At 40.7% G+C, this 26,267-nt stretch overlaps 1 protein-coding gene across 1 annotated transcript in view; it reads left to right on the top strand.

Annotated features, from left to right (window-relative positions):
• The first annotated feature begins 16,637 nt into the window (after positions 1 to 16,637).
• LOC113168141 (NLR family CARD domain-containing protein 3-like) overlaps positions 16,638 to 26,267 on the top strand; it is a 36,304-nt gene continuing 26,674 nt past the window's right edge. The window contains exons 1-5 of the mRNA XM_033326642.1: positions 16,638 to 18,014; positions 19,254 to 19,385; positions 19,546 to 19,665; positions 20,554 to 20,632; positions 20,794 to 21,022. Coding sequence (XP_033182533.1) covers positions 19,297 to 19,385; positions 19,546 to 19,665; positions 20,554 to 20,632; positions 20,794 to 21,022 — 517 coding nt within the window. The 5' untranslated portion in view covers positions 16,638 to 18,014; positions 19,254 to 19,296. The remainder of the gene's footprint in view (positions 18,015 to 19,253; positions 19,386 to 19,545; positions 19,666 to 20,553; positions 20,633 to 20,793; positions 21,023 to 26,267) is intronic.

The raw sequence follows: 26,267 nt of genomic DNA on the forward strand, positions 1-26,267 counted from the left end.
ATGAGGCTTCAACAGTCGGACTGTCTTAAATCGATTTTGCAGAGAACATTACTTTACATAACATATCCTACTTATGCATGGCAAAGAGCCAAAGACTTTATGTCACTGTCAATGGATTCGCCTGGAAAACATATCAAATAATCAGAGAGGATCTAAAATGTTCTCTAAACAGGACTGAGGTGTCCATGTTCAGGAGTTTCAAACATCTGGAAACATTAGTTCAGTTCTCTGATCCAGTATGGGTCTTATTTTTGTTCTTTTTTTAGAGCTGATATCAATAGATTTTAGTCGACGCGATGGATTAATATACTGGACACTGACCTCAAGAGTTAACATGAGACTCTGAAACAGTTTTCACCCTCTCAAAATAATAATAATAATACCGACTGCAGCTGTTCTGTTGTTTCTTTGTCTATTTTGTTTGATTTTTATTTTGTACTTGACACCTGACTCAACATCTAGAAAATAGCTTTGTGGTAGCATTTGTCCTCTGAGTGAAATGTATAAAGATTAAATTCACTATTATAAAACATGACAAGTCAGAAAATTTTAACATCTAGAGGTAAAACACAGATGAATGTAAATGTTCCTAAGTTGGTAAATCAGCGATCACAAAAACAATCTCTTCAAGTGTAAAGTTCAAATGAACTGAACTGCGTATAACTTAACTACAGTAACTGTTTGTACCTCAGCAGCAGATGATGTTACTGTAGTTCAGTTAAACTAACACATTTTAAGAGAAGCTGATAAAACAACCATCTTACTCAATGTAACCTGAGCTAATTGGTGAGTGTCCAGCTGCAACATCACCAACGTAACATTATCCTCAGTAGAAGTTCAGCATCTACCCAGTAAGACTGAAAGGGAATGTGTCTGAAGCTGCTAATATGCCACTAAAACGAGGAACTTTATAGTTCCATTGTTCACAGCTACATTTTTCCTCATTAACACACCAACCAAACAGTCTTCTGCCTGTCGTCCACTCAAACTCTCCTCTGATGTCACCTAGTGAGTGTTGAGAAAGTTTCTATATTTATTCAGATTACTGGAGTAAAGTCACTTTATAAAAGATGTGCAGGTAATGAATTAGTGTAGTTTATATTTTTTATTCTTATCCTAAATTCATCAGTATCATCATAAATACAAGGCAACATTTAAAGTAACATATCATCATAAAAATATTTCTAGATACACATTAAGAAGATTAAATAAGAGGATCAAGCTGGGAACTCACTAAACTGTCAGAGGAAAGATTGAAGTCTGGTCTTAAATGTAGAGAGAGTGTCTGCCTCCTGAACCTGGACTGTATCTATGGATTTACCTGAAGACAATATTATAATATTAAAGATATTAATTAAAGATATTAAAGAATACTAATAAAATAAGATAAAATAAATAATAAATAATATATTTACATTAAAATACACATGAACAGTCAAGTGTAATAAAAAAACAGGTTTACAGTGGAAAACTAAAACTGTAGAACAAGTAAAGAACATCACAGTGTACCAATGACCAGATCAGTGTTCAACCAGAGTTCAGATAGCAATAGATAAAAAGTTTGCAAACATAAATACAAAAGAAATTATATTTATTTTAGCACCATTAATGATTGTCAATCACCTGATCATCAACAGGTGTCAAATGACCCCTGAAAATCAGGAAGACAGATCTGGGGACACACCTGATTATATCACAATACCTGACACCACAGAACAAACCTCACTGTCACTAGTTTGGCTGCAAATATGGTTAAAACTTAAAATTGTTATTTTCTCCACAGAGTTCAGCAGCAGAGCTCAGAGGTTCACAGGGATCAGTCTGTCCAGCAGCATCGACCAGACCTGGATTCTGTATTTATGGTCTGTACATGTACAATCACACTTTGACTATGAACTACATAAAACCCAGATTGAATACTAACCAACCATTCAGGTCCTAACAGAGTCCTTGCTGCTCTGTTCAGACCAGCAGGTCTTTAGACTGACACATGAATCACATGTTGTCTTCTACCAGTTTAAATGAAATGTTCACTTCTCATTTTGTTCCAGCTGCTGGAGGAGAACATTGTCACTTTTGTGAAGAACGAGCTGAAGAAGATCCACAAGGTTCTGAGTTCAGATTACCCACAATGCTTAGAGAGTCAGAGGAAGAATGAGGAGGTGTTGGGTGGTGAGGATGAAGATCAGAGGAGCAGCAGCAGAGAGGCATTTCTGAAGATCACACTGAACTTCTTGAGGAGAATGAAGCAGGAGGAGCTGGCTGACTGTCTACAGAGCAGTAAGAGGATTTCTCTAAACATTTAACATCATGGACAAATGAGACGTTTACTGAGAGCTGAAGATGTGGAGTGTTAATATGTTGAAATGTGAATCATTTAGGGTCATGAAACTGTCAAACTGTGTTTTTATTAGAAATGATATTGATCATGTTTTTGTGGTTTCATTCAGGAACTCCTGCTGCAGTTTGTCAGCGTGAACTTAAATCTAATCTGAAGAAGAAGTTCCAGTGTGTGTTTGAGGGGATTGCTAAAGCAGGAAACCCAACCCTTCTGAACCAGATCTACACAGAGCTCTACATCACAGAGGGAGGGACTGGAGAGGTCAATGATGAACATGAGGTCAGACAGATTGAAACAGCATCCAGGAAACCAGACAGACCAGAAACAACCATCAGACAAGAAGACATCTTTAAAGTCTCACCTGGAAGAGAGGAACCAATCAGAACAGTGATGACAAAGGGAGTGGCTGGAATTGGGAAAACAGTGTTAACACAGAAGTTCACTCTGGACTGGGCTGAAGACAAAGCCAACCAGGACATACAGTTCACATTTCCATTGACTTTCAGAGAGCTGAATGTGCTGAAAGAGAAAAAGTTCAGCTTGGTGGAACTTGTTCATCACTTCTTTACTGAAACCAAAGAAGCAGGAATCTGCAGGTTTGAAGAGTTCCAGGTTGTGTTCATCCTGGACGGTCTGGATGAGTGTCGACTTCCTCTGGACTTCCACAACAATCAGATCCTGACTGATGTGACAGAGTCCACCTCAGTGGATGTGCTGCTGACAAACCTGATCAGGGGGAAACTGCTTCCCTCTGCTCGCCTCTGGATAACCACACGACCTGCAGCAGCCAATCAGATCCCTCCTCAGTGTGTTGACATGGTGACAGAGGTCAGAGGGTTCACCAACCCACAGAAGGAGGAGTACTTCAGGAAGAGGTTCACAGATGAGGAGCAGGCCAGAAGAATCATCTCCCACATCAAGACATCACGAAGCCTCCACATCATGTGTCACATCCCAGTCTTCTGCTGGATCACTGCTACAGTTCTGGAGGATGTGTTGAAAACCAGAGAGGGAGGAGAGCTGCCCAAGACCCTGACTGAGATGTACATCCACTTCCTGGTGGTTCAGTCCAAAGTGAAGAATATCAATTATGATGGAGGAGCTGAGACAGATCCACACTGGAGTCCAGAGAGCAGCAAGATGATTGAGTCTCTGGGAAAACTGGCTTTTGAGCAGCTGCAGAAAGAAAACCTGATCTTCTATGAATCAGACCTGACAGAGTGTGGCATCGATATCAGAGCAGCCTCAGTGTACTCAGGAGTGTTCACAGAGATCTTTAAAGAGGAGAGAGGACTGTACCAGGACAAGGTGTTCTGCTTCGTCCATCTGAGTTTTCAGGAGTTTCTGGCTGCTCTTCATGTCCATCTGACCTTCATCAACTCTGGAGTCAATTTGCTGTCTGATGAACAGTCAACTTCTCTGAGGTCCAAATTGTTTAGACCTGAACTAAAACTTCTCCACCAGAGTGCTGTGGACAAGGCCGTACAGAGTCCAAATGGACACCTGGACTTGTTTCTCCGTTTTCTCCTCGGTCTTTCACTGCAGACCAATCAGACTCTCCTACGAGGTCTGCAGACAAAGACAGGAAGTAGATCACAGAACAATCAGGAAACAGTCCAGTACATCAAGATGAAGATCAAAAAGACTCCCTCAGCAGAGAAAAGCATCAACCTGTTCCACTGTCTGAATGAACTGAATGATCGTTCTCTAGTGGAGGAGATCCAACAGTACCTGGACTCAGGAAGTCTCTCCACATATAAACTGTCTCCTGCTCAGTGGTCAGCTCTGCTCTTCATGTTGGTGTCATCAGGAAAAGATCTGGACGTGTTTGATCCCTTTCAACACTCTTCAAACTTTTCAGAGGAGGATTTTCTGTTTGTACTGGGAGTCATCAAAGTCTCCAAGAAAGTTGTGTAAGTGTAAAGATAGTGGAATTTATTCATCATTGAATTTACAGCTACTGTATTTCAACAACAGAACAGAACTTGTTACTTGTTTTCTTGTATTACAACATATTTCATTATACAGTGGTAAGAAAAACTTTGTAAACCTTATGGAATTTCATGGTTTTCTGCAATAATTTGTCACAAAATGTGCTCTGATCTTCATCTAACTCACAACAATACAAAAACACAGTCTGCTGAAAATAATACTACACAAACATTATATGTTTTCATGTTTTTATTGAACATAACATGTAAACATTCACAGTGCCTAATGACTTATCCAAGTCCTTGAGTCCAATCAGTGTGATGATATTGGATGTGTTTTTCTATTTTTGTGAGTTAGATGAAGATCAGAGCACATTTTATGACAAATTAATGCAGAAAACCATGAAATTCCAAAAGGTTCACAAAGTTTTTCTTGCCACTGTATCTAACACAAACTTTTTACATCACTGTTTTTCAGACTTAGTGGCTGTAACCTCTACCATAGAAGCTGTGAAGCTCTGCGCTCAGTTCTCAGCTCCCAGTCCTCTAGTCTGAGAGAACTGGTCCTGAGTAACAACAACCTGCAGGATTCAGGAGTGAAGCTTCTGTCTGCTGGACTGGAGAATCCACGGTGTCAACTGGAAACTCTCAGGTCAGGTCAAGTTTTTGTTTTAAAGAAATAAAGATATTTAAAAAGTCCAAAACTACTGAAATGAGAGAGACCCAAGGAGATTAAACTCTCAAATGTCACAAGTTCTAAGTCTGTCATCAGTGTTTTTGCAATAAATGAAAATAAATGTACTGAACTAAATTTCTTTCAGTGTGTTGTATATTCTCAGTTTAGGGTCATCATCAAATGTGATTGCAGTTCATAACAATTGTCATGTTATACATTACTGTTTTTCAGAATGAGTAGCTGTCACCTCTCGGAGAGGAGCTGTGAAGCTCTGTCCTCAGTTCTCAGCTCCCAGTCCTCTAGTCTGAGAGAACTGGACCTGAATAACAATGACCTGCAGGATTCAGGAGTGAAGCTTCTGTCTGTTGGACTGGAGAATCCACACTGTAAACTGGAAACTCTCAGGTTAAGTTTCTGTTTTAAATAACTAGAGATGTTTAAAAAATTCAAAACTGCTGACATGAGATAGACCCAAGTAGAATAAACTTTCCGATGTCACAAGTTTTAAGTTGCAAAAGTTTCTCATCAGTATTTTTACAAGATATAAAATAACTGTATATTCCTGTCTGATTTTATTTCATTGTGTTGTATATATTTGCTCAGAGTCAACATTGAAGGTGATTACAGTTTAACACAAGTTTTCTATCATTTAATATGTCACTGTTTTTCAGACTGAGTGGCTGTAACCTCTCAGAGAGAAGCTGTCAAGCTCTGTCCTCAGTTCTCAGCTCCCAGTCCTCTAGTCTGAGAGAACTGGACCTGAGTAACAACGACCTGCAGGATTCAGGAGTGAAGCTTCTGTCTGCTGGACTGGTGAATCCACACTGTAAACTGGAAACTCTCAGGTCAGGTCAAGTTCCTGTTTTAAATAACTGGAGATATTTAAAATGTTCATAACTGCTGACATGAGAGAGACCCAAGTAGATTAAACTTTGCAATGTCACAAGTTTTAGTTTCTCGTCAGTATTTTTGTAGTATATAAAATAACTGTAGTTTCCTGTAGTGTCTTTCCTGATTTTATCTTTTTAGTTCAGAGTCAAGATTAAAGGGGATTACAGTTTAACACAAATTTTGTCAAGTTATCAATCACTGTTTTTCAGACTGAGTGGTTGGAACCTCTTTTCATTTTTTATTTTCTTTTAGTTTTAGTCTTTTTCTTTCTCGTTAATGTTGTTGTAAAAGGCAGACTGGCAAAAAATGATAAATTGCTGATTTTGTGCATGAATTAGTCATTATATGTGACCTGATCTTCCTCAAAGTCACAAAAATATACTACTCATTATTTTTATTCTAATTATATAAAAGAAAACATTCATGAACACGGAGCTCTAAACCACACTTCCATTCTTTATTTCATTGACATCTAGTTGATGTTGTGTAACATCAGTGTTTCATTGACTTTTCCCACCATCACTCTGTATGTTAGGTAGGAGTATGTTATGTGGGTCTGTACAAAAAAACCCAGCACCAAGTCTCCTGTGTGTTGTTTTGTGTGTCTGCAGACTGTCAGGCTGTCTGATCACAGAGGAAGGTTGTGCTTCTCTGGCCTCAGCTCTGAGCTCCAACCCCTCCCATCTGAGAGAGCTGGACCTGAGCTACAATCATCCAGGAAACGCAGGAGTGAAGCTGCTGTCTGCTGGACTTGAGGATCCACATTGGAGACTGGACACTCTTGGGTATGCAGAGGCCTGCTGCAGCTACAGATAATTTCTTATGGAGGAAGAAGAAGGGATGTCAAGAATTAATCAATGATAATAATTTAGTCAGTTAAAAACTGTATTAGCTGTTGCTGCAGAAGTTGAGGACGTGAGATGTAACTGCCAGTAAATGTCCTATATTCTCCTGTTGTATCTGGTTGCTTTTTGTGTCGCTGTGGATTCGTGTTGATGAACACTGCAGCAGCAATTAGTTTTTTGCTGGTCTTTGCTGCTCTCAGCTGATGACAAATCTTCACCTCCCTGCTCCGTAGAATTCCAAGATAAGGACTCCAATTCCTTAGTTGTTTGCTGAATGTCCATCCCTACATACAAGCCTCCATTAGAACAGAACCAGAACACACTGTGTGTATGAGAGCCATGTAATGTCCATGTGTGCATGCTGAAAGAGAATGTGCTGCTCTGACCCCCCTCCTCCTTTCAGGGTGGAGCCTGGTGGAGTCCGATGGTTGAGACCAGGTCTGAGGAAGTGTAAGTGTGTTTTTAATGAGACTGATGAAAACAAAGCAGCAACATTCAACCATCTTCAAACTGTCACATCACGCCTTCAAATCCCTGATGTCATGAGTCTTCATCAAACTGATGATAGATTAATAACTGCAGCTGGATTGTGTCTTGTTCTCTCCATCAGATTTCTGTCAACTCACCATCGACACAAACACAGTGAACAGAAATCTACGACTGTCTGACAACAACAGGAAGGTGACACGTGTGGAGGAGGAGGATCAGTCATATCCTGATCATCCAGACAGATTTGACTGGTGTCAGCTGCTGTGTAGTAATGGTCTGACTGATCACTGGTACTGGGAGGTCGAGTGGAGCAGATACGTTTATATATCAGTGAGTTACAGAGGAATCAGAAGGACAGGAGCCAGTGAAAATGGTTGGTTTGGATTGAATGATCAGTCCTGGAGTCTGATCTGCTCTGATGGTGGTTACTCTGTTCTTCACAATAACAGATTAACATCCATCTCCTCCTCTGTCTCTAACAGAGTATCAGTGTATGTGGACTGTCCTGCTGGGACTCTGTCCTTCTACAGAGTCTCCTCTGACAAACTGATCCACCTCCACACCTTCAACACCACATTCACTGAACCTCTTTATCCTGGGTTTGGGTTCTGGTTTTCTGGTTCCTCAGTGTCTCTGTGTTCAGTGTAGTACTGAGAGTGTCGTCCTGTCAGAGAAACGTCGTCTCTGTTGAACAGATAGTTCAGTCTGTACATGTCTGTCTCTTTCACTCACACACACGTTTTCAGATTCATGGATTCAATCAGTTTCTTCTTGAACCAGTTCTAAATGATTCCTTGTAAACTTGTTCCTCTTCCAGTCCTTTAAAGATGAAGCTCCGATTATTCCAGGATCCAGATGTTGAAGACTTGTTCTGAAGTCTTGTTCTGTCTTTTGTCTCTTTCTCTTTTCGATCCATTGACATTATTAGACATCAGTGCTGCTGTTCATAGTGACATCAGCACTGTGAATCAAACTATGTTAACTAAATAGACAATTAGGTCTAACTAGGCTGAACTAGTATATTCAACATTAGTCATTTCATTTTTATTATGCAGCACAGTCGAGGTCAGAGTGGAGAATGAGGATGACAGCTGCATAGAAAAGTATTGATTTTATAGTTATAGTTTTGATGAATGCTTGAGCAGTTCAATGAAGCATTGATCTTATTTATAGCATGATATTAGTTAAGTGTTGATTTCCTTCTTAACTGATTGTAAATGGCTGCATGCTGTCCTTTATGTTTATTATGGTTTCATTCATCATTTTACTTATATTTTCTCAAGATGTTTCTGTGATTGGTGTAGAGTTCTCCCTGTGTACAAACAGCCTGAACTTGCAGTTGTAATAATTTGGTGATTACAATGTGTCCCTCGTTTATGGAACAGTTCACATATCAATGCCACATGTGTATATTGCAGTGTTTTTTCTTGTTTTACAATGAATGTTATATGCTGACGTGAACTCTGTGGGAGTGTGTGAGGTGTCTAATTATTGTTGAGGAGAATGTGACCCTGAATCTGTACATGTGGTTCTGTAATGATGTAATAATGAGTGATTTAGTCTGTTGAAGAACCACATGACACATGATTGTGTGCAGTGTGATGCCATTTGAGTAATAAAAACCCTGAACGATAATCATATACTCTTTATCTTTGAACGGATGCCAGTGGTGGTTCTTAATTGTGTGCTTGTTGCTCTGGGGATGCAGGTCCTGGTTCTGATCCTTCATTTTGCACTTCATGTTCCTGGTAGATGAAATCCAGCAGTAGTAATAGTAGTAAACCATGTCATCAAAATACTGAGTCATTTGGCAGTAAGACACCAAACTGTGTCAACTTGGAAGAAACATTGGACTCATTTGGATTCATGCTGACAGAAAAAGAGGAGACTTTTTTAGTTTGGTTCTGTTTGTGTGTGATATTATGGAAACATGGAGAAAAAAGACATTTTCATCTTATAACACCAAATAGTAAATAGTAAATGTTATTTTTCCTGTTTCCACTTTTACTCAGTTCATCATGTTCCAATTCTTTTCTGAGTGACTCTTTGTTTAAATTATTTTCACATGAATTAACTTTATTTGCAGGTCTAATGTGGACTTTGCTCCACAGAGCTGTCTGTACATAAACAGGATCAATGCTGAGACATTACAGCCGCTACTTTACGTTATTATTAATAAGTTCATATGATGAAGTGGTTCCAACACGATGGAACAGCTCAGACCACATGCTGGAAGAATGAAGGACCAAAAGGAGCCAGTGTGGGAATCTGTGGCCTCTTTAAAAACAGATATCACTCCACTTACTGCTGAACACCATGAAATCAGAGGAGAAACTCTCAGCGTGCTCGCTCCTTTCAATCCAGCTACAGTGGAGCTGTCTGAAGAGAAAAGAGTCTCTGGATCCAAGGTCATCCCCATGATCCAAACGCTGCAGCGTGCACTTCAACGTAAAGCCTCAAATCTAAGCACACAGACTGCAGCAGAACTCAGAGAGAAGCTCCGAAGAAGAGTCCCAGATACTCTGTGTGGTCTGGAATCAGTAAGTGTGATGACACCTGCAGCTGGAACAGGCCCCGCTTGGGAGGTCTGGAAACAACAGTCAAACCATGAGACAGGACATAGAGTCATATTATTGTGGTTCTATTCAGATGAATTAGAATTGATCCACTTCTCTTTCATTCAGTCAGCACTTTATTCTAAACAGGACCATTCATCACTCAGCTGGTGTCCACATGTCTGAATGAATGAACCTAGTTCAGTTTCTCTCCTCACTCTTTATCCAGGTCTCCTGCACTGATTCTTCAAATCCAGCAGATGTTGCTATGAATCCATTCACCAACACAGAGTCAACACAGTTAGAGGAATGAGCCCCACACTCCATGAGGCATCATCTACCATCACTATCCAGCAGCTCTCTGCTCTGACTGTCTCAGGCTGAACTGACTCTTCATTAAGCTCCGTCCCTTTAGTTATGTCAAAGTTTTTGACTGCAACTCAATTTTAAACACAAAATTTCCTTTTAACTGTTTATAGAAACATTGTGAGAAGAAAAATCTGTTTTAAACAGTGAACTGATTAAAACCAACTCCCTGTGTCTCGCTTTCCATTAATAAATAGAGGCTTCATTCATTCAAAACATATTAGCTCCACAACGTAATGATTATATGATTACATTTACTACAAACATGATAAACTGTATAGGAAGTTTATTTCAGGAGATAGAGTTGTACCTACACAAACATATGAACACATCATTCAGTAAAATTCCCTTCACAGAAACTTCTTAGGAGCAAAAATATAAAAGGACTGAAACTTGGAATCAATTTAAAACAGTCATATTAAAAATTAAAAGTGTTGTGTCATTTTAAAACAGCCGGCTAAAAGTTTTCTACACCAGTTATTCACTGTGAAACTAGACTGTGCTGGAAGAAGAACCTGAACCGGCTCAGCAGCAGCAAACAACACAAACTTTATCTAAAGGAAAATGAAACTAATCCAAGATTCTTCTTTTTGCTCAGTTGGCGACAAAAACACAAAAGGCAAAAATTAAACATCACAAAGTTAGAAATAAAAAAACCCAGTTCACCAAAAACAGTGATGACGCAGGCAGTGATATGTGTGTTTGTCATCGTCATAGTGTATCTGTCCGATTTCTAGTAACATGAACACACAGTGATGATCAGTGGTGTTTCTGGAATCACTGGCATCTTGCTGCAAACACAGACTCATGTTGAGGTTTAAAGTCACATTAAATAATAAGGTTCTTCTAAAAAGCGGCTCAGATCAGAGTTGTTGTTTCTCTAAATCCCAAACGATCCAGCAGGTTCTGAGTGTGTCAAACACTGAGCTTCACCATCGTCTCAGAAAGTGAAGCTTCAGGCTACAGAAAGAGGAGAAAACCAGTGTTTGGACTTAAAGGGATTTAATATGATGTTGTTAAATAGATTAAAGCCACGTCTACTTTGGTTGTATCTGTGTTGTAATGTTTGAAGAAAAGCTCCCTGACACATCGACTCCCAGCCTTTATTGTCTCCACTGTTTGGTTTTGTGTGTTCTTGTGTTGCTGTGTTGATTGGACTTTTATTTCAGTCTGTTACCTTCTAAATGCCACAGTGATCCTCTACAGTTTGATGCCAGGCTCTAAGCTTTATATCCACTGTAGACCTACAGAAACATGTCAGTCCAAAGCTTCCTGGAGCTTCACTCAACAAGAGATTTAACTACATCAAGAGAGAGAATAAAGTGAGTGAAGTGAAGTCAGGTACGTTTGGTAGAAACCAGTTGTTGAACATTGTGGGAAACAAACTTCATGTCATTTAAGAATGAGAGGAGAACGTGGAAAGACAAATGAAATGTGTGAATCTGATGATCCAACACATTTACTAGTAAATCTTTAGAGGCTGCTCAGTGGATTTATTCTTCTGGATGTTTCCCAAACGTAGAACTGCTTCTTTAAAGTCAAACTACATCACATGTTTGTTTGGATCAGAATGAGATAGAAGACAATTCAGCGTAAACTTATGAAGCTCCCATTAAATATTTAGGCCCCATTCCTAAAATACTGAGTATCTGCTGATACAGATTTGACTTCTGCTGCTGTTTTCATCATGTTAATGACAGCAGACACTTTTCAATGGGACTTTGGTTTGTGGGCTGCTGAGAGATGGTGCTGCCTCGTTTCTAAATCAAGTCCAACTCAAACTGAAACCAACACAAAGTTCCCCGTAGACGTCTAAATAAGTCACTTTTCACTGTGTGTTTCTTTCATTCAGACAGTTTGTGCTGTAAAAATGAGCTCTGTGTGTGTCTGTGTCTGTCTCACAGCGCTGTCAGTCACAGACACATGTTTGTGGTGGAAAGCATCTTTTCTGTCTCCATACAGATAAAATCTGTGAACCACTTTTTCAGGGTGACTGTGGGTTAGATAGAATCTGGAAATAGACGGTATGTTTTGTCCATTTGAAAGATAAATCTGTAAAGAGAAAGTTCATATTTGAAACTTGAAGTTGGAGAAAATAACAGAACCAAGCTGTAAATGAGTCGGTGAAAGTTATTTGAACTGTAATGTAACTTTAATCATATGTATTAAAATGTCTTTGAATACATCATGATTTCTATTCCACCCACACAGAGCTGTCTCTGTCTCACTTTGGTTCACTCAGTCAGCTTCTCTATGTGTAACGCCAACTTTAAAGTAAGTCTATACGCCCACTAGTGCCTGTTGTAAATTCAACATCAGTACGTCACATTTCAGCTTCAGCTGTTAGCTTTACATTTAATATTCTGTCTTTCAAATGGAAACAACTCTGTTGTGAATATTGTTGAACATTGTCCTGTGTCATTCTGAGTGTACTACTCTGCATTGAACACTAGATGGAGACTGTCTCTACATGAAACACAGCAGAACCACTTTGTACAGTGACCTGATGTAAACACAGAGATTCTTTCTGGTTTTATGGAGGAAGACAGAATCGACTGGTTTAAGTTTGTGTTTAGAAAGTGCTCCACCAGCTTCTCCTGCTACACAGAACTTCACAAACGTCCACTGTGCTTGTTTGAGCTGCAGCATTAACCAGAGGAACGTCCACACAGGCTTTCTGCTGTTATAGGACAGCCTCACGTTCACCAAGCAGCTTCACTGCTGTTCCAGAGACAAACACACTGAACTCCACAAACTCACCGGAGTCTTCAACCTTCAGGTTCACAGTGTTGATGAGTTCAGGGTCACCTCTCCTTGTCCCCCTCCAATTCCACATCCATATGTTCCAGCATGGCTGATGTTGACACTCTGCAGAATCAAAGACACTTCTCCGTCCTTCATCTCTGGATCTCTCAGCTTCACTCGGCCACAATAAGACGGATGCTGCTAGTTTTCTTGTGAGTGGTCTCGGTGAAAGTAGACACAGTGATCAGGCTTCAGGTCTGGTCTGCTCCACACCACCAGTGAGGGGATCCACACACCAAAGACTGGCATCGTCTCCAGGCGTCTCTGTTAGCTCTTGTGGTCGTACATAAAAGACAAAAAGCAGAGTTACAGATTTTACAGAAATACTTTTTCCCAGTTTCTATCAATAAAACATGTTTCGATTCCATCTGAAGAACACGTGAAATCTCTGGTTGTTAGAAATTGTTAGTCTGCTTCATTTTCTGCATTCATTTGGTCAAATGATTATTTTAGACTATTTGAAAAGTTCCTCTTTTTCTTTTGTATTATTTTTATTATTAATATTATTATTCTAACACATATCTGTTTGACTCTGCCTCATTCTGAACTTGGACTGTTTCCTTTCTCGCCCTCTTTTACAGGGATTTTACCTTCACTGTCTTTGGTTTAAATAAACCTTTTACTTTATCTCACTCCTTACTTGGGTCCTACTAACACAGGCTACAGCCACAACCACAGCAACACCGTCATCCCATCATGGTCACAGGTAGCCTAGAACCCCTCTCAGCTGGCCTGAGCAGCATCTTCTGACCAACAATAAGAGCTGGTTAATGATCTCTGTTTACTGATCCTGCTGTCTGAAGGTCAATACGTGCACTCGGTGGCCAGTGAGGGTCTATTGCAGAGGCAACAATACAGGTCAGCCTTTCTACAGATCAGACGTTTTGCAGGTGGAGCTCAGAAACCAGAATTACCTGTAGTTGTATTTTTCCACCAAGCAGCCAAATGATCTGTGTTGTTAACAGAACTCAGTGTAGAAAACATCTGAACAGCAGCTTCACTGCTGATCGTCGCTGTTGTTGGTTCAAATATCAAATAGTGGCTGAGACAAGACGTCACTAACTAATGTTAACTCCGTGATTTAAACTGATGAGAGGCCAAAGTTCAAGTCCCACTCTGCAGGTTTGTGGGGAAACTGCCTTTAATCCTACACAGATGGCCGCCCACCCTGAGCCTGGTTCTGCTGAACGTTTCTTCAGTTAAAGGGAGTTGTTCCTCTCCACTGTCTCCTAGTGCTGCTCAGATGGGATTGTTGGGTTTTTCTATCATTCTCTATAGTTGATTGTTGTATTTTGTAAAGTGTCGTACACTGTAAAGTACCTTGAGATGAGTTCTCCTGTGATTTGGTGCTATATGCAGTTCAGTTTAACTGAATTGAATTCTGTCTTCTTGTTAAAACATCATGACGGCCCCTTCTGACCAGCTGTGACATTTAATCCACAAACAGCTAGGGCTCATGGGAAATGGTGTTCTTAAAGGCAGCTCCAAACCTATGAAAACACCAATATGAGGTCATTTCTCAGTAACCTGCTGTACTTATCTAGTATCTATCCAGGAATAAGTTGTTGACTTTGTTCCAGACTTGGTTGTAAGACTTTGGTTTGTGGACCAGGGAGGAAACAGCCTTTTCTTCCCTCGTATGTTGAGCTCCTACCCTCTAGACAGGGGCGTCACACACTCAACATGTTTGATTTGTTGTCTCTTCATCTTCAGGACATATTCCCACAGAATAATGAGTCTGTTCCCCTCAGCCCTGACTGTGGATTTAGTTTAGTTTCAATACATGAAGCACAGAACAGAACAGAGCTTTCAGACCTGAATCAACAGTTTTCTGGAAATCACTTGTTCTCTGTACGTTTCTGGTTTTTAATCATCTGCAACTGTTCAAACATCATTTCACCTCAAACATGTCAAATGAACAGTTTAAAGTCCGAGAAGAGGACGATGTTTTGCTGAAAAAGTGTTTTTTAAATGGAGTTCTGAACTGAGAACAAAGACACAGAAACATGAGGTTTTCTGACTTGTTTTTGTCCTTTTCTGACCTCAGAGCTGTGAAATGAACCAGATTTTATTCACAAAACATGGAAAATAACTAAAACAGTGATTTTAGCTGAATGAAAACATGTATAAGAAGAAGTTTCTCTACAATCCCTCCAACACTTGGAGGATGCAGACGTGTCATATTGAACATTTGAATTTACTGTAATAAAATTCAGCATCAGCTTCTTCCAGCTGTTTTTCTCTCCACATGTGTGAAGCAGCTGTTTTCCGAGTCCCAACACAAATGTTCTCCTATGTGAACATCAATACTGATCAGTACATATTGATCCTGATGATCAGTGTGAATCTCAGTGTGATGTAGTGTTGTAGTGAGTCAGTGTGACCACTGGAGGGCAGTAAATCCTCAGATTATTTCTCCATCAGTCAGTTCAGAAACAACAATCTGACTATTGATCAGTATTGACAGCAGGTTATTGATCATTTCCATCAGATCTTTCCTGACTGATCACTGAGGTTTTCCAGAGGGAGAGAGCTGAGGCACAGATACTGCAGCAGGTCAAAGGGACAGGTGAGTCCAGGTGTTGTAGGAACTACAGGAAGTGAGTTCCTGTAGTTTGGCTGATGATCAACACATCAACAGTTCAGGTGGTCGACTTTCAAACCTCAGTGTCTGAGTCCAGTCTGAACGCAGGTTTAGATTAGAGCTTAGATTCAGTGGGACTTGAAGTTTCTGAGATCCTCGTCTGTGACGTCCATCACAGAGAAACGTCCAGGATTTACTGAGACCTGGTTTGAATGTGACGGTTTTCTAGGTGACAGGATGTTTGAGGTTCAGTCCTCGTCAGTTTTCCTCTTTAACAACAACATGTGAGGTCTGCACCGTGTTTTTCTAAATGTCTACAGGCACTTTTAGAAAAGCTCCACGTGTAGAATGAGCTCTTTTTATTTCTGATGTCAGGAGAAGATGCTGCTGTTTAGTTCCACGTTACATTTAGTGACTTTGTTCCTGCTCCACTCAGATTAGTGTTCATTAGCACAGCTGTGGTGCTGACACCTGGTTTCCTGAGACCAGGTTCAGAGCTGTTTAGCTGTGTCCCTCTGTTCTGCTGTGTTCACTGTTCATTGGTTTGTGTGGGATAAACCAACAGTGGAGCTTTGTTGTCATGTTTAAATGTTCTTCTCTGTTCTAATCCTCATGTCTGCTGTGCTGTCCCTGGACTTTTACTGGGACCTGTGTGAATCCACCTGTTCTCTTGTGCTGGACCACTGGGAGGGGGTCTGTCCTCAGGTTTTCTTTCAGTCCTCATTAGGGTGTTTTACAGTGTTGGTGTGAGGGTGTGTGTAGTGTCATAGAGGACACATGTTTGACACATCACTGAGACTCTGAAATCATTTCACTGTAGTAAACTCTGATTTCTTCACAGACTCAATGATAGTAACTGTACTATAAATACAAAGTATGAGTACACAGTATTTTCTGTGTAGTCACACTTTGATCTTTACAGTATCAAACTGTGAAGACTGATCCACTGCTCTCTCTGCACCTCTGCTGTCTCTACATGTGTCACAGACCAGGAAGTGTTTCAGTGTTTCTGGGAAATCACCTGTACTCACAGGTAACACCTGTCACCTGCAGCTGATCTCTGAACCAAACCTTCATCATAAAGAGACAGAGCGATGCTGGAAAACCACATTCCTCAGGTGTGAGTCAGACAGGTGCAGAGAGTTCCTCAGGACCAATCACAGATTTAGTTTTAGTCATGTTTTAGTCTGAGGTTTTCCTTCATTATTCTGTCTTTGGAGGTTTAATAATTAGTAACAGCTAAAGAAATGATTCATACTGAACATGCAGGTACGAGCACTGGGTACAAATAGACTTAATGCGTCTGGTAGCAGGTGAAACAAAAATACGAATAAAAACAATCAAAACAACAGCAGCTGTTTGTCTTTAACTAGTGCAGTTTCATCAGGTCTGATTCTGATTCCATAAGTGAGAACGCAGCTAACAAGTGAACATGTGGACAGATGATTAGTGCAGACTCAGTTCTCTTTGTGTCACTTTGTGGACTGGAGCTGATGCAGGAGTTTTTACATCTGGGTGAATTTTAAACGGAGTGATTCCACCTATCAGCTAAAACAGTAACAGGAAGTGGTGCTTTAACTTTAATGCTGCTCTGATGGACAGTGGATCACAGCTGCTGCGTATGGAGCTGTGTAGCTGCAGAGCTGTCAGTGTCCATGCTGACACCGGTCCACCAACATTCAAACAGCCAGCTAGTGCTAATATTGGAGCTGTGTTAACCAAAGTTAGCACAGACTATGAGGATGAGTCGTGAGGGTCCAACACCTTTGTGAGAAATATTTGGAAAAACTGGAGCTGTGAGAAAGACGAGAAAGACACATGGACACAAAAGATTTACACATGTTGGTTATAAAGAAAAGAACTGTCAGTGCTTTCATGTGGGGACTGATCGAATCGAGGTCGTCTGCTGAAAATAAGCAACTTATTTCATCTGGTCTTTATTGATCAGGGTCTAATGAACAGAGATCTCATCAGACTGGATTCAGCACACAGGCTGTGACTGTAGCACCAACACAACATACAGCTGTTAGCGTAGCTGTTAGCTCTGAACTAGCCTCTGACTCCTGCAGGTAGACTGACTGACACAGGTGGGTCCACTGGGTCACGTTCCTCAGTGGGTCTTCATCCTTTCTAGTTTCAGGCTGCAGGGTTCCACAGTTCCACCGGTTTGTTCCCATGTTACCAAGTTTTACACAGGGTTCTTTAGAGGGTTTTAAGTTGGGTCATGAAACCAGTTCAGCCAGTTCACATTCCTCTCAGACTGTTCCAGTTCCTCCCTCAGCAGGAAAAACTCAAACCCTGAGGTAACATCAGTTTGTTCCAAAGGACTAAAAATTCCAGTTTTACCACAGTGACGTAGAGAAAACTTGAAACCAGAAGCAGCTCAGTCTAAAGATCCTGGTCTCAGTGAGTCAGTCCCAGTGTTCCCAGCAGCAGTAAACCAGCTCAGACATCTTCAGCTCCACGGACTGGACTCTTTAATCTGTGAAGAAAGCCAGGACCCAGAGTGTCTGCTGTCAGCCATCACTGCTGTAAGTCTCTCTGATGGTTCACTTTACAGTGGTATCATAATGTCTGCAGCCGGGACCAACAACAACCAGGTAGAACAGGGTCTGGTTCCAGGAAGATGACCTGGTTTCCTTTGCCTGGACGAGGTAACGCTGCTCAAATGGGTCAGCTTCATTACTGTTTCCTGTTTAAAAGAACAGTGATGTCATTTTGTTACTTGGAGGCTCCGTTGATGTTGAAGTTCGTTCATTTCATTAGTTTATTTTTCTGACATATTTTAGAAATCGGTGTTGAGTTTTGTAGGATTTGATCTGTACTGGTACTGAGCTACTCATCAGTATCAACAGTCTAAATCTGACCCAGTTAAACAGAAACTGATGAACTGATATAAAATATCATGTTGATACTTGTAGACCTGGGTCCTGTTCTTCATACCTGGATTAACAGGTTAGTTGATAACGTTGTTGATGATTTGATATGATCCTGGTTTAGTCTCAGGTTCAGTTTGAGTAAACAAGATGACTTATTGGACCAGGAAGTCCTGTAAGTCAAACTAAACCTCTTAAGAACCTTGACCTATATTATTATCACATTTTTTGTTCCTCTGTCTAAATAAATATATAAATATGTGGACGTTTTTCAGCTCATACAACAAGAATGAAAGTCCATCTTTCTGACAGTAAGGGAACATGGACACAGCAGTCTGTCTCTTATTGTGAAAATCTGCTTCCTCCTTCCTACCTGTCCTGCATTTTATGAACTTGAGTCTTTGTTGCTGTAGAAAGTTTGTTGTAATTGCTGTGATTTGTTTTCACTGAGAAGGAGTCAATTTCTGTGATTAAAGTGTTTTAATCATGCTTAACTAAAGTTGAAACGGTTACTGGTGTTGATGATAATAATATTTTTCTCTAAATGTTGTTTAGTGGTGAAGTTACTGAAATCTTCCTGTCAGTCAAGTTAAATCAGTGGATCTCAGTCCTTCTGTGAGTCAGTTAGTGTAAATGTTGGTCCATCATCCTGTGTGTGCTGGGCTGCAGCTTCATGCCTCCATCTAGTGGACTGATAGTAGAAGTAGAGCAGCTGATGGCAGCTTCCTCTGCCTCCCACTGCTGTCTGACTGCATTCAAGTGACACTGATATGAAAGAGGAAAGAAGAGCCAATCAGTGGAGGAGCAGCTGATCTTTGTCCAGGAGAAATGATGGAAAGGAGGATTTCAGTTTTCACTGCACATCAATGATTTGTGTTTCCTCTCCACATGAAGGTAGAAAGTGTGTGTGAGCTGATGTGGATGTGGATTCAGCAGCATGGATCAGTGTGAGGACAGAGAGGAGGGAGTCCCTCCCTCTAAAACCACTCTGTGTGGGGACCATGAGAGCCAGACCAAAGCTCAGAGGTGAGATGACTGAGACCATCGGACTGATTCTGTCTCCAAGTCTCATCTAGAATTGAATATTTCATCAGGACATTTTTACTATTCTTCTGATTCTATTTGTCATTGATGAAGGAAACTTTGACTGAATATGTGAGCATCACCAAAGTTGTTTTTCTATCAGGTCCGATCAAAGACCAGAATCTCCTGGACCAGGACCAGAACCCAGCTGTGTGTCCTTCAAGAGTGACCAGTCAAAAGACGGTTTTATTGAGTTTAAACATCAACCTTCATCAGACACGAAGTAAGTGTTGTTGTGATTTTGAAATCAGTCTGAACAATATGATGTAAACTTTCTCTGATGATAAATTGTTGTGTTCTTTGGATTTCTAGATATTTCTGATGTGAGTAAGTTGATTTCTGTTTGAACTGTTGATTTGAAGGAGAAGCTTTCTTCACTATTCTTCCAGCAAACACTCTGATCATGGATCAAATCTCCATCCAGCCAGTAGCTAAACCACTGATCCTGTAGAGGGTCTCAGGGGGCTGCTCCTCTTCTAATGAAGTGCTGACCTGCAGGCAGACGTCAAAGGAAGCAGCTGAACACCACAAATGTTGAACTCTGATCAAATCTTTGTGATTGAAGTTCTCCAAATGAAGATTTTGTTACAAATGTCTTAAAGAGTCTTGACTTCTTCACTTCCTGTTGGAAGACTTTAGTTCTAATGTTGTTGAAGTCAGTGTAGAGGACTGTTTGTCCCCAGTGTCAGTACCAGAGCTGACGTTTGAAGATTCATTTAGGATCCACCAACTAATGAATGAATGAATGAAGTTGTTCAAATGTGAATTAGTCAAAGTGAATTGTGTGAGCAGCAGCACTCTGCCTCATACTCAAACAGTTCAACATATTCAGACTGGGAGCTGCCCAGTACAACCAGTGTGATCCAAGCAGACTCTGTCTCTAGATGCCTTGTTCCAACACTTGAGCATTGTTCAGTGAGGGAGGCAGAGATATCTGTTGTTCAGAGCTGCTGAGACTAAACCAAAGTGACTGGTGACAGTAATGCTTCACCACTACAGGGAGTCTCTGATTCACTGTTCACATCAAATCTCTCTTCATGGACCTTTACCTTGTGTGTGTCTCTGTGTGGACAGACAAACTGTGAGCTCATTCTTGATGATTCCTCCACAGAGTGAACCAGGAGAGCTCAGAGGTTCCCAGTGGTCAGTCTGCCCAGCAGCATCCAACACAGCTGGACTCCATATTTCTGGTCTGTACATGTCCAACTACTACTTTTCCATCTGTTGTGTTCCCAATAATCTCCATGCTGCACTTTTTAGACCAGTGGATTGTCAGTCTGTCCAACATGGATCTGATGTTTGGCTCCATGATTTGAGTTGGATTGTGTCATTCATATAGTTTCTGTTCCAGCTGCTGGAGGAGAACATTGTCACTTTTGTGAAGAACGAGCTAAAGAAGATCCAAAAGGTTCTGAGTCCAGATTACCCACAATGCTTAGAGAATCAGAGGGAGGATGAGGAGGTGTTGGATGGTGAGGATGAAGATCAGAGGAGGAGCAGCAGAGAGGCATTTGTGAAGATCACACTGAACTTCCTGAGGAGAATGAAGCAGGAGGAGCTGGCTGACTGTCTGCAGAGCAGTAAGAGGATTTCTCTAAACATTTAACATCATGGACAAATGAGACGTTTACTGAGAGCTGAAGATGTGGAGTTTTAATATGTTGAAATGTGAATCATTTAGGGTCATGAAACTGTAAAACTGTGTTTTCATTAGAAATTATATTGATCATGTTTTTGTGGTTTCATTCAGGAACTCCTGTTGCAGTTTGTCAGCGTGAACTTAAATCTAATCTGAAGAAGAAGTTCCAGTGTGTGTTTGAGGGGATTGCTAAAGCAGGAAACCCAACCCTTCTGAAACAGATCTACACAGAGCTCTACATCACAGAGGGAGGGACTGGAGAGGTCAATGATGAACATGAGGTCAGACAGATTGAAACAGCATCCAGGAAACCACACAGACCAGAAAGAAGAATCAGACATGAAGACATCTTTAAAGCCTCACCTGGAAGACAGGAACCAATCAGAACAGTGATGACAAAGGGAGTGGCTGGCATTGGGAAAACAGTCTTAACACAGAAGTTCACTCTGGACTGGGCTGAAGACAAAGCCAACCAGGACATACAGTTCTCATTTCCATTGACTTTCAGAGAGCTAAATGTGCTGAAAGAGAGAAAGTTCAGCTTGGTGGAACTTGTTCATCACTTCTTTACTGAAACCAAAGAAGCAGGAATATGCAGGTTTGAAAAGTTCCAGGTTGTGTTCGTCTTGGACGGTCTGGATGAGTGTCGACTTCCTCTGGACTTCCACAACAATCAGATCCTGACTGATGTGACAGAGTCCACCTCAGTGGATGTGCTGCTGACAAACCTGATCAGGGGGAACCTGCTTCCCTCTGCTCGTCTCTGGATAACCACACGACCTGCAGCAGCCAATCAGATCCCTCCTGAGTGTGTTGACATGGTGACAGAGGTCAGAGGGTTCACTGACCCACAGAAGGAGCAGTACTTTACGAAGAAGTTCAGAGATGAGGAGCAGGCCAGAAGAATCATCTCCCACATCAAGACATCACGAAGCCTCCACATCATGTGTCACATCCCAGTCTTCTGCTGGATCACTGCTACAGTTCTGGAGGATGTGTTGAAAACCAGAGAGGGAGGAGAGCTGCCCAAGACCCTGACTGAGATGTACATCCACTTCCTGGTGATTCAGTCCAAACGGAAGAACATCAAGTATGATGGAGGAGCTGAGACAGATCCACACTGGAGTCCAGAGAGCAGGAAGATGATTGAGTCTCTGGGAAAACTGGCTTTTGAGCAGCTGCAGAAAGGAAACCTGATCTTCTATGAATCAGACCTGACAGAGTGTGGCATCGATATCAGAGTAGCCTCAGTGTACTCAGGAGTGTTCACACAGATCTTTAAAGAGGAGAGAGAACTGTACCAGGACAAGGTGTTCTGCTTTGTCCATCTGAGTGTTCAGGAGTTTCTGGCTGCTCTTCATGTCCATCTGACCTTTGTCAACTCTGGAGTCAATCTGCTGTCTGAAGAACAGCCAACTTCTATGAGTTCCAAACAGTTAAGATGTGAACTAAAACTTCTCCACCAGAGTGCTGTGGACAAGGCCGAACAAAGTCTAAATGGACACCTGGACTTGTTTCTTCGTTTTCTCCTTGGTCTTTCATTGCAGACCAATCAGACTCTCCTACGAGGTCTGCAGACAGAGACAGGAAGTAGATCACAGACCAATCAGGAAACAGTCCAGTACATCAAGAAGAAGATCAAAGAGACTCCCTCAGCAGAGAAAAGCATCAACCTGTTCCACTGTCTGAATGAACTGAATGATCGTTCTCTAGTGGAGGAGAACCAACAGTACCTGGACTCAGGAAGTCTTCCCACATTTAAATTGTCTCCTTCTCAGTGGTCAGCTCTGCTCTTTATGTTGGTGTCATCAGGAAAAGATCTGGATGTATGTGTTCCATTCAAATACTCTTCATACTTTTCAGAGGAGGATCTTCTGTTTGTGCTGGGAGTCGTCAAAGTCTCCAAGAAAGTTGTGTAAGTGTAAAGATAGTGGAATTTATTCATCATTAAATCCACAGCTATTGTATTTTAACAACAAAACAGAACTTATTACTTGTTTTCTTGTATTACATAATATTTAATTTTATTTTAACACAAATGTGGTCATGTTATACATCACTGTTTTTCAGACTGAGTGGCTGTAACCTCTCAGGGAGAAGCTGTGAAGCTCTGTCTTCAGTTCTCAGCTCCCAGTCCTCTAGTCTGAGAGAACTGGACCTGAGTAACAACAACCTGCAGGATTCAGGATTAAAGCTTCTGTCTGCTGGACTGGAGAATCCACACTGTAAACTGGAAACTCTCAGGTCAGGTCAAGTTTCTTTTTTAAATAAATGGGGATATTTAACAAGTCTGTATTCTAACTGACATGAGAGAGACCAAGGCAGATTAAACTTCCTGATATCACGAGTTTTAAGTTGCAGAAGTTTCTTATCAGTATTTTTACAATATATAAAAAACTGTACTTTCTTTTCCTATTATTGTGTTTTATCTTTTTAGTTTAGGGTCAACATCAAAGGTGATTACAGTTTGACACAAATGTTGTCATCTTATGCATCACTGTTTTTCAGACTGAGTGACTGTAACCTCTCAAAGAGAAGCTGTGAAGCTCTGTCCTCAGTTCTCAGCTCCCAGTCCTCTAGTCTGAGAGAACTGGACCTGAATAACAACGACCTGCAGGATTCAGGATTGAAGCTTCTGTCTGCTGGACTGGAAAATCCACACTGTAAACTGGAAACAATCAGGTCAAGTCAAGATTCGGTTTTAATTAACTGGAAATAATAAACAAGTCTGTAATTCTAACTGACATGAGAGAGGCCAAAACAGATAAAATTTACTAATTTCACAATATGGAGACAGAAGTTGTTACAGAACTTTCTCATCTGTATTTTACAACAAATAAAATAGCTGTATTTTTCCTGTGTGTTTTAAATTCATTGAGTCTTAAAGGTGATTATCGTTTAACACAGATACATCTCTTTTTTTAGACTGAGTTGCTGTAACCTATCACAAAGAAGCTGTGAAGCTCTGTCTTCAGTTCTCAGCTCCCAGTCCTCTAGTTTGAGAGAAATTATCCTGAGTAACAACGACCTGCAGGATTCAGGAGTGAAGTTTCTGTCTGCTGGACTGGAGAATCCACACTGTAAACTGGAAATACTCAGGTCAGGTCAAGTTTGTGTTTTAAAAACTTAAATATATATTTATTTATGTGATAACAGAGGACATGAGTTTGGCTGGTGTGAGGGTAGACGATGCCCACGATAGAGTGAGGTGGAAAGGGATGATTCGCTGTGGCGTCCCCTGATGGGAAAAGTCAAATAAGATATATATATATATATATATATATATATATATATATATATATATGCTATTTTTATTTTTTATGTCTGGATTTTTTCTTTTATGTTTGGAGTTTCAATGAGTGACAGAAGAAAAGTTACGTCACTTAAGTTAGTCAATATATGTTACCTGACCGTCACAACTATAAAAAAATTAAAATACAAAGTTTTTAATATTTCACACTATTTTCAATGAAACATTCATGATCATTCATGTTTTTTTAAACAGACATGTAGCTTTGAACCACACCTCAATTCTTTGGCATTTTTTGGACTCCAGTTTTGCAACCTGACTCTAGTTTATGTTGTTAGAGCTTCACTTACTTTTTCTACCATGATTCTGTATGTGACTAACTTTGCTTCAAATTCAAATAGGGGGATGGGATGTTTTATCTGTACAAAAAAACCCACCACCAAATCTCATCTGTTCTACAGACTGTATGATCACAGAGGAAGGCTGTGCTTCTCTGGCCTCAGCTCTGAGCTCCAACCCCTCCCATCTGAGAGAGCTGGATCTGAGTTACAATCATCCAGGAGACTCAGGAGTGAAGCTGCTGTCTGCTGGACTGGAGGATCCACACTGGAGACTGGACACTCTCAGGTATGGAGAGGCCTGCTGCAGCCAAAGACAGAGTCTGATGGAGGAGGAAGTAGGGATCTTATTGATTAATTATTAATCAATGTTAATAATTGATTCAGTTAAAATCTATATAAACTGATGATGCAGAAGTTGTTTCAGAAAAAAGGCCAGTATTCCTCTTTGTTACATTGTTGCTCCTTCAGATGGTGCCTCCATTTGTTAGAATTAATAAAACAAAGCACCTCTTTGCCATGAAAGGATGAAAAATATGTCTCACTGTGGAGTCATGTTGATGAACACTGCAGCAGAAAGTAATTTTGTGCTGAAAAACATTTCCTCTCAGCTGATGACAAATCTTCACTGAAGCACTTTACATTCAGCAAATAAAAGAGGGGAGCTCCTGTAATTCTGACTTCAATGTCTCATTCTGACTTTGTGAAAAAAACTCCTCATGATGAAATCAGGTGTTACATTAGATTCTGTGAACTGAGCAGGATATTCAGCTTTACTGCCACTACCAGTGTTGACAGATCTGAGGAGAGAAACCAGCAACCAGGTCTATGAGAACAAGCCCAAAAGAAGCGACTGGGCTCTAAAAGCCAACAGAAAAAGCCCAACACAGGCAGCCTTATCCACCTTATAGGTAGAGTTTTTATCCACATAATGACAATGAATGAATATCAGAGGATTGAATCAGGTCACAGCATCATGTCTCTGTCTCCTCAAATAGTGATGATTGAAGCATCTTCACCTTCCTGAGATCCTGATCTTGTCATGATGAGATCTTGTGTCATATATAGGAGACAGTAAATCAGAACTAGAACATGTTCATTTCATCATTACAATCTGTCAAAGAGGAAAAACTGTTGTTCCCAGTTGAAGAATTAGTTTGTGATTGAATGTTTTTCTCCTCAAACTCCTGTTTTCACTTTCTGTCTCTGGCTGCTCCAACAAATCTGACACCAAATCAGATGAAGCCACAAAGTCTGTGTGTAATGATCAATATCCAGTAGCTGTAGGTGAACTAGACTTCCTCTGAACACAGGACAACGTGTGAAGCTCAGCTGAGATCAGTCCACAGACATTAGAGAGAGGAAAACACACACACAGAGTCCATGTATGTGGAGTTGAGCCTCTTGGACTTTGCTCTCCAGTTTCCTGCTTCCTGTGGTGTCACATTAGTTTGTGAGAGTGAGACTGAAAGCAGGTGTCTGACACCAAAACTGCTGTGAACTAGAGAATTGAAATCTTTCCTCCATGTCACCTCCCTGCTCCGTAGAATTCCAAGATAAGGACTCCAATTCCTTAGTTGTTTGCTGAATGTCCATCC

Source organism: Anabas testudineus, chromosome 18 (assembly GCF_900324465.2).
Source record: "Anabas testudineus chromosome 18, fAnaTes1.2, whole genome shotgun sequence".
NCBI lineage: Eukaryota > Metazoa > Chordata > Actinopteri > Anabantiformes > Anabantidae > Anabas > Anabas testudineus.